Here is a 9273-nt window from a genome sequence, read left to right on the forward strand (position 1 = left end):
AGTGTCACTGGCCCTCATATGTGGGATCCGAACCGGGGCCCTCTGGCATCCCAAGCGAGTTCTTAACCATCGCGCCACTCGGCCGGCCCAAAGGGGAACCCTAGACACTTCTGATTACGGTGAACTACTGCTTGAGCAACGTTGACCAAAGTGTCCACTTGTATACATTTTTTTGGCACCCCTGGTATGTCTCATTCTTAAACTTTTCGGAATCTAAGAATGTGTTCTTACATATTTAAGAAGACATTTCTCATCTCAGTGATTTACCACACACACAAGAACTACGTGTACCAATACCAAATATATATATATACAAAACAAAGCCTGGAATTATACCTACATGGGCAAATATAAAATATAATTAAAAACTCATATTGTGAAAGAGGACACAAGCCCTTTGGGTACCAATCACATTGTAAATATTATGCTTCTACTAGATGCCTTATTATTTAGAACACAAGATTTCAGAAGACATGAATCTAACCTGCACTGTTTGAAAAAGTGGATACTTCTTAGCAGTGTGTTAACTAGATCATATATTAAAACCTTTAAAACAGATTTGTTACCTGGTGCACCGATTGGTAGTCCTAGCTTCTAATTTTTCCTTAAACAAAAGCTCTCTCACACAAATAAAAAAGAAAAACATATTAAGTATGCACCTCAGCAAAAATACTTCCATCTACACATGGGATCCCGTCTCTGCTACTGTGTAGTTGACATAGAGTAACCCTAGTCTTTCCATTTTCATTTTTAACTGAGTAAATGAAGTCACAAATTTAGAAGCTGGGGAAAGGACATTAAATAGAGCAAAAGGTAATAAATCCATAATGCATCTATAAGATACAAACTAGTCGTTATTTATTAGTGTTATGACACACACATGCTATGTTTGTAGAATCCCAAAGCCCTGTTTCTGGTACACAAGACAACCAAGCCTAGACCCCGCTCCTCTCCCCTCATCTATGCCTTCCAATATAGGCACTTCTTATGCTAGAGCTTCTTTAAAAACTAAGTTTTTTGGAGGAATATAATCAATAATGTTGTAAATATTTTTTAGGGGGACTCATGTCTTGTTAGGGAGACCACTTCATGGACAGCGTAGACGCCTGACCACTGCACAGTACATCTGAAGCTGCTGTTAAATAATAGTGTATGTCAACTATAATTTAATACATATATAGTCATGGGATGTGGAGTATAGTATGGGAGTGGAGTCAACGGAATTGTAATAGATATGTATGATATCGGGGGTGGGGGGCGGTGGATAGGGGGAGGGGGGTTATCATTTGTGAGGGGTGAAGAGTATAACTATTGCATTGTTTTGTACACCTAAAATTATTAATAAAAAATAAAAATATATAAAAATATTACAAAACCAAAGCTATTTAAGAGTCAACAGAATTGTAACAGCTATATACGATGTCAGAGGGGCGGTGGATAGGGGGAGGGGGGTTATCATTTGTGAGGGGTGAAGAGTATAACTCTTGCATTGTTTTGTACACCTAAAATTATTAATAAAAAATAAAAATAAAAATAAATAAAAATAAACACTAAGTTTTAAAAGAAACTTTGTTATAATTTTTCGTCATTTGAGTTCAATTCCATATGTTCAATTTCTATGTTTACTTAATCACTGTGCTTGTATTTCTGTTAAACACACCTCTACGCCTTCACAGAGATGTCAGGGAGGCATAGATTATTAAATATTTAGAAGAGCCAGGAAGTCCACCCTCTGCTGATCCGTCTTTGTCAATCAAGCTCTGTGTTATGGAGCAGATGGGTCGGCCTGTGCCCGCAGGCCACTGGGGCTGGCATCTGGGGGTGGGAGGAGCACAGATGCTGCTGAGACGGTTCACAAAGGGAAGAAGGCCTTGTCCAGAGTACAGAGTTGCTTCTATTCTCTGAGACATGACAGATTACACCCTACTGACCAAGCCCAGCCACTTCAGACATGTTTAGTGATGAGAGATTATACAGGAGTTCAAAAAATACAGAATTACAAACATTTGGTTTGGGTTAATTTTCTTAACGGAATTACAGCCTAAATCAACCCTCCATTGCCCACTTCTGCATAAAATGGCTTGTGTTCCAAATAATAATAAGGCATCATGACCTTTGAGAAGCTACAAAAATGTGTCCTAAACACTTGATTCTCAACAACTACCTGGTAACATAGGCAAGGCAGCTGAAGCTCCAGGGACGTAAGCGACTTGCTTAAGATCACAGGATCACAAACTGGGAACCAGCTTTGCTAATACCCAGAGTTCAGTGCTTTCTGCTGCTGTTCCATGCAGCCTCTCAGGGAAAAAATTATAATGCCTTTCCAGTAAGCAAATGCGTTCATATACACAGCTGTTTTATAGTTCAGTCACAGGCTATGGAAATGGACACCGGAGCAAGGATGTATCAAGCCAGATATTTTTCGGCTTCTTATTCTAAAACTGACTATAAAAATCAGGCACTGATGAAGCAAATTCCTAAGTTATTATTATCTTGAATCCATTCTACCTTTAAGAAATCCTTGTGTAAAGCAAGGTAATATTCTTTTACTTTAGTAAAAAATATAGAAGCCAGAAATTGTGAATCCTCTCATCTACCTTTTGTGAAGACTAATTTCAAGGCCTTTAATGATAATAAAGAGTCTCCCAATAACAACAAACAAAAAACAAAACTAAACAAAGAGTCTCCCAGTAGCAGAGGGATAAATAAATCAAGACTTACCCATGAGAATCTTGGTGACTAGCTGTGCTGCCATTTTTACACATATTCTTTCTAACTAATCTACTGGAGATAAGAGAGCCATTTATCCTTCATTAATTATCAAACTATTTCATGAGATAAAATATAAAAACGATGTATTCTTCAGTTAAATAATATTTCTTCAATTGTAATATCAGTGTTTCTTTCTTACTGTATGTTCCTGCCCTTGGGGTTTGTGAAGCGCCATGGAACCTATTTTACTGCAGGGAAGGGGCCGGTATACATGGAAAGCACAGACTCAGAATGGGGGTCATAAGGGCCCGAAGAATCCACTAGGTCTTATTAGCAATAATTTGCATGTTAAAGCAAAATGGTTTAAAGAGTGCAGAGTTTCAGTTTGGGACAATGAAAAAGTTTTGGAGATGGATAGTGGCGATGGCTGCACAACAATGTGAATGTGCTTAATGCCACTGAATTATACACTCAAAGATGGTTAAGATAATACATTTTACATTATATAGTTTACCATAATTTTAAAAAAGATAATCTTTTAAAAATAACTACTCCTTTTGCACTCTTAAGGACTGTAAGTATGGGTGTATACACGGTCCACACACTCATTTATAAATAACAACTTGGGTTATGGAAATTAAGGTTAATAAATATAACTTTAATTATACTGTCTCACCTAGTAATATTCATATTAATAAAACCAAAAGCAAAATAGATGGGTACTTTCTGAAGCCATAGAAATCTCTTAGGTCACAGGGCACTTCTTAGTTACTGACTCAGCAAACTGAATAGTGTGATAAAACCACTCCTTAACCCAAGAAGCTTGAGCAATTTAAAAGGCTGGATATCCACCTCTTTTTCCAAATCAGTGTCTCTGCCTTTTCCCTTTTAAGATGAAAATTAAAAGACAAGCAGCTAGAAAAAAACACAGACTAAAGTCAAGAGCAGACATGCTCCAAGCAAAATTCAATACTAATATCCACTCAGAACCTTTCAAATTTAATCAGAATTTGCAGAGACCTGGAAATGTACACATACCGATTTCCATAGTCTGGCACTTGAGTACTAGTACTCACCTCTGTAGCACTAAAGCCTATTCCTGCACCCAACTAATCATGGACATTGTATCATTTTCAAGGCACCTCTTAACAAAGTTAAAATTAAATACCTACTGTTGATCAGTTCTTTGTGTTCAGCAAGTGTTTTTGCAGGATCCAGCCAATACTGTGTGAGGAAGAAAAGGGTAGTTAATAGAAATTAGTTGCTTTCCATTGGCCTTTACTTCAAGAACATTTGCAAAGTGTTCCTTTAAATGACATTTAAATAATAAGTAAAGCATTTAATTTACCATATATACACACAACATAAGAGCTCTCTGTGGCTAGGACATTAAAAGAAAAATGATGTCAATGTTCAGAGAACACCAGAGAAGAGAAACAGTACTTGCTGGGCTCTTAGTTGGATTCTCGTACTAATTATAAGATCAGTAATATCAAGATGCAAATGAGTGACTGTCTGAAGCTTTTGGTGGGAAAACAATGGCCACAGAGAACGCCTCCCAAGTCTCCTTCGAAAGTCCCCATCACAACCCTCCAAAAGCCATGTCACCCCCTAAAAGGTCCTCGCCCTCTTCACTTCCAGTCCTGTTCCCTACAGGTATCGCTGCTGGAGGTAAGGAAGAAAGTAATTAAATGAAACCCTCATTAAGTTTCCAGGACAAGCAGCTCAGCGCAGTGGCTGAGGACAGTCCAAGTCCCAGAGCGGTCCCGCTGGATTCCGTCTGGCTCTCCCCTCATCATCACCGTGTAACTTGGACCAAGTTACTGGACATCTCTGAACCTTTGTCATAGGCTTGCTGTGAGGAATAAATCAGTTAATTCACATAAAGTCTTTAAAATAGCCCCTGGCTCATACTAAGTGTGTAACACATCTAGTGACGACTATTATTTAGATGTAAGGGTCATCTTAATAAGTGCCTTTAGCTAGCCTGAGGTACTTGCTTATGAATTCAAATTAATATTTAATGAACACAATTTCAGATGGTGATGGGAAAATTTAGAGGCCTTCCTTTAAATCTCACCCTTGTGAAATAAAATCACAGAAAGGAAAAGAAACAAGTCTTCAGCTTCATCTCCATGGAGGAAGAGCAGGGGAGAAACACGGTGGAGGCATCCGGGCTCTCCCAGACGCACACATAGCTGGAGGGATTCCAGAGCCCACCCTCTCCCCCACCATCCTACCGAATGTCAGAGATCCCAGGGCCGAGCTAGCCAGTTTCTATTTTCCTGTGCTCCTGAATGCAGAAGGGGTTCTCACAGAAGGGAAGCAGGCACTGGCTCACCTGGAGCCACTTCACTCCCAGCACTCTGGTGTTCATCCTGCTGCAGACACGCCCCCTGACACCCTGGGTCAGGGATCAGGGGCCGCAAAAGGAATCCCGGGGAACCTCCTTGACCTCCCTGCCCCTCCCATCAAGGGCGGAAATGCTTGCTCTGCTATACAACAGCAGCAGTAATTATACATACTAATTGTAATATTTTTCGCAATCCCCTTACCTTTCATTCCTAATTATATATAATGACAATTATTCATACTAAATATATGTCATAATCATTTTATTTTAAGATTTATTACAGGACTAAACTCTATCTAATCTAAAATCTTCACAATTTGTCACTCGCAAAGCAGTTTCAGTTTTTCAACATTTTTAAAGAGTAAATTAACATATACAGAGGGTGCCAAAAAAAATACACATTTTAAGAAAGGAAAAAACTGTATTAAAATCATACTACTGAATATATACTGATAAGAAGAATACAAGTCATGTGTATACATTTTTTGGCACCCCAGTATATGTAACAACTTATAACACAATGTGTATTACTCTGCTCCTAATAATTTCTCAATATTTGAAGATCTAAAGTCACTCACTTTTAAAATAAAAAATGTGTTTGAAGCTGAGGCTGGAATCAGTGAACTGCTTTTGGAGTCCACGGTGACTAGAGACGTGGCTCTGAGGCTAAAATAACAGTTCACAGGGCAGCACTGATTCATCCAGGGACAGTGAAATCCACCCAAATGCTAAGCCATGGGTTAGACACAGAGCAGGCCCTTTTTCCTCTTGGAACTTCAAGCTATGGATGCGTCTCATAGCTTCCACTTCTCATGAAATGGAAACACCAGGCGGGTGGACTGTTTCTTGCCATTCATGTTAAATAACACGGTCAAAGAGGATAAAACCAAGAGAAACACACAACTAACCATATTTAAATACTTGCTTTCAGAACTGTGAGGAATAAATTTCTTTTTTTTTTTTTAAAGATTTTATTGGGGAATTGGGGAAGGGGACCAGCCAAGTTGTTCTTCAATCTTAGTTGTAGAGGGCGCCAGTCGCCATCTGGCTGCCCATCGGCAGCTCGTGGCCTCTAAGCTCAAGGTGCTGTGTTCAATCTTAGTTGCGGGTGGGCATAGCCACCATCCCATGCGGGAGTCGAACCAGCAGCCTCGCTGCTAAGAGTGCACACTCTATCCACTGAGCCACCCGGGTGGCAGCTCAGCTCAAGATGCTGAGTTTAGTCTTAGTTGCGGGTGGGCATAGCCCACCATCGAACAGACAATCTTGTTGTTACACCAGCTGAGCCATCCTGCCACCTGTTGGCAGCTCAGCAACAGCTCAGTTTGGACACAGCGTCACTGGCCCATGTGGGAATCAATCTGGCAGCCCTGTTGCTCAGAGCTCACACTCTTAAGCCAACTCTTAACCAACTGAGCCACTCGGCCGGCCCCAGGAATACATTTCTGTTGTTGAAAAAAAGATAGAATAAAATACTCACTTGTGTTAGATTTCTAGTGCTGCCATAACTAAGCAGCACACGCTGAGAGGCTTACAGCAATACCCATTTATAATCTCCAAGTTCGGCAGGTCAGCTGTTTTTTTTGACCCAAGTTTCACAAGGCAAAATCACGATGTCAGCCAGCTGGGGTCCTGGAGGATTATTTGTCGAGGGGACTCTATCTGTAAGAGCACTTTGGGGAGGGGACTTGGAGTTGCGCCATTAGAAGTTTTTCCAGTTTCCCTCAGTTTCCTTCAGATGTCCAGGTATGTATAATATTAGGTCTTAATTTTAGGCCCTCACTTACACGTGAGGGCTCAATAAGTGCTTAGGGTAAGAAACAGGGGAGGGGCAAGGATGGACGAGGAGAGAGGAGGCAGGCAAGGGCAAGGGCCCCTGGTCTTACCAGTCTGTCTATCCTCATCTTGAAACTAATAAGAAACGGGAATTGAAAGAAAGCTTCTTAATCTCTCTTTCTAACATCATCATCCCCAAAAAACAACCTTTACAGATTTCTCAAACCATTTTTTTTTTTGCCTCCATAGTGTTTTTCATTCATTAAAAAGCCAGGTAAAGAACATAGAAAAGGTATTTTTCACTAAATGTAACAAGAAAGACTGGTTAACTTACTAAAATTGTTCGCATTAATGATGATCTGTATGCTTTTAAAATAAATCTCTTTCCTTGAGAGCAATCTGATGTGTAAGGTGAAAAAGTATAATGAAGGTTCTGAGATGAGTTAGAAATTACAATTTTGCAGCAAAAAAAAAAAAAGAGTCAAGACAGTCGAAGGCTGTTTGGTCAGCGTGCTGGAAATGCTAAGCATCAAGCCAGCACTCAGCATGCACAAATCTCATTTGATCCAAATGGAAACCAAGGGTCATAGAGGTCAGATGATGATAAATGCCCCAGAACATAATAATAAACACGAGTCACCAGGTTTCATAAGCAAACACCTTAAAATGTAAAACTCACTTACATTTAACCAAGGGAAAGAAATGCCCTTGGAACCAAAGCAGCCATACTATGAAGGCGCTTGTCACTGCTCATTATCAACAAGCAAACATAGCACGTCTGATCATCATGAAACACATCAGGCAGCTGTTCGTAACCAGTGAGAAAAAAGGGCACACGAATCTGCCAATGAACACAGCATCCCAGTTTTAGGGCCTACATTCTGGACCCAACATTTACAGAGCACCCACTATCCATGTTCTTTATATGTTATTTTAGACTTGGTCCTGCAGAGTGTAGGCAAACAAAGATGACTGACATCCACCCCTAACTGGAGGCACGCACAACCTAGTGGGAGACACACACGCATAATTACAATACGGTGCTGTGAGATGATAATATGTATAAGATGAGTATGTATGAGATAATAACATTAGGTACAAAGAAAATTATCTCTGCAGGGTGAGTGTAGGAAGGCATCACTGAAGAAAAATACCTTTGAGCAGTGTGCTCATGAGTAAAAACTTCTCCAAAATACAGAAGTGGAACACAGAGCCTTAAACTTTTACAAAAATCATATCAACCAGCTCAACTGCGCTTAAAGCACATGGGTCCGTTTTTAAGTGACAACACAGAATATAATACTTCAGGTACTTTACAGTTGAGTACTATCAGTGCTGCCTGCCCCTGGCAGAGGGACTGGGAGGGGCAGAGAGCTAAGCACAATTACTTGGGGCCCTGGCTACCGAATGGCTTTTCAGAACTGCACGTTGATGTGAAGCTGTCTTGCCTACTACACAGTCACAAGGAGAGAGAGCCCTCTCTCTCTCATTCTCTCTCAACATTCAAGCTGCTCATTCTCTGGAAAAATCTTTCACTCAATCACTCTTCCTCTTCCCCGGCTCCTTTCTCTCTCCAATTTCCAAATTATATCCTGTAGTTTGTACATCCTCACAAGCTGGATCGGGTCCTATTTTGCAGGAAGATAAGATAATACTTAACAGAAGCAGACCCTGCTCTTTTCTCTTGATTTCTATGGCGGGCTTCCGGACAAAGGAGAATGTTAACAGACCGCAGCCCCAAAACCCAACCACTGGAGAGGCAAAACAACAACCCTCCTTGGCTCTGACCCTTTGCCAGGGTGCAAGAAGCCAGCAGTTAGGTGGCCTTACCTCTTCAGTCCCATCAATCCTGATAATGGTATTTATGTAACCCGGGAGAGTGACAGATGGGCACAAGTTCCTTCTTACGCTCTGACAGTCTTGGCTAAACGCCCTGAGCGTCTTTCCTTCACCTTGGCTGATAATGTCTCAATTTCATCAATTTCCTTGGTAACAGTCTCAGGATAAGATTTTAAAACTCTAACACTGCCCAGTAAATCAATACCCTGACCTTCAAAATTCAGGGTCGAACCTCTCATTTGACAACTGTTCTTTTGGAGTCTCCTTAAGTGCTAATAGTAGAATAAGCCCTAAAAATTTTCAGATAAAGCAAGGATAGCATGAAATAATAAAAGCTTTGCTGCATCTTATTGTACAGTGGGTATAATGCTGATTCTCCTTTGGAGGATTTAAGAATACTACAATGATATTTAATTATGTCTCCTACAGATCAAAAAAAGGCCTTGAAAGCATACACAGTTTTCGTCAAAATAACAAAACAACCTCTTGATCTAAAGGAGTTTAAAGAGAGTTGACCATCTATAAGAGATCATTTCATGGATGGTGTAGATGCCTGACCACTGCAGTGTACACCTGAAGCTAAAGCTGAATAA

The 9273-nt window shown here is 40.3% G+C and overlaps 1 protein-coding gene across 3 annotated transcripts in view; it reads right to left on the minus strand.

Annotated features, from left to right (window-relative positions):
- The window catches only part of EPB41L4A (erythrocyte membrane protein band 4.1 like 4A), a 258505-nt gene that overhangs the window by 122827 nt on the left and 126405 nt on the right, over positions 1-9273 (minus strand). For all 3 annotated transcript variants that reach the window (XM_019659141.1, XM_019659144.1, XM_019659142.1), the window contains exon 3: positions 3885-3936. In XM_019659141.1, coding sequence (XP_019514686.1) covers positions 3885-3936 — 52 coding nt within the window. The remainder of the gene's footprint in view (positions 1-3884; positions 3937-9273) is intronic.

Source organism: Hipposideros armiger, unplaced genomic scaffold (genome assembly GCF_001890085.2).
Source record: "Hipposideros armiger isolate ML-2016 unplaced genomic scaffold, ASM189008v1 scaffold_296, whole genome shotgun sequence".
Taxonomy (NCBI): domain Eukaryota; kingdom Metazoa; phylum Chordata; class Mammalia; order Chiroptera; family Hipposideridae; genus Hipposideros; species Hipposideros armiger.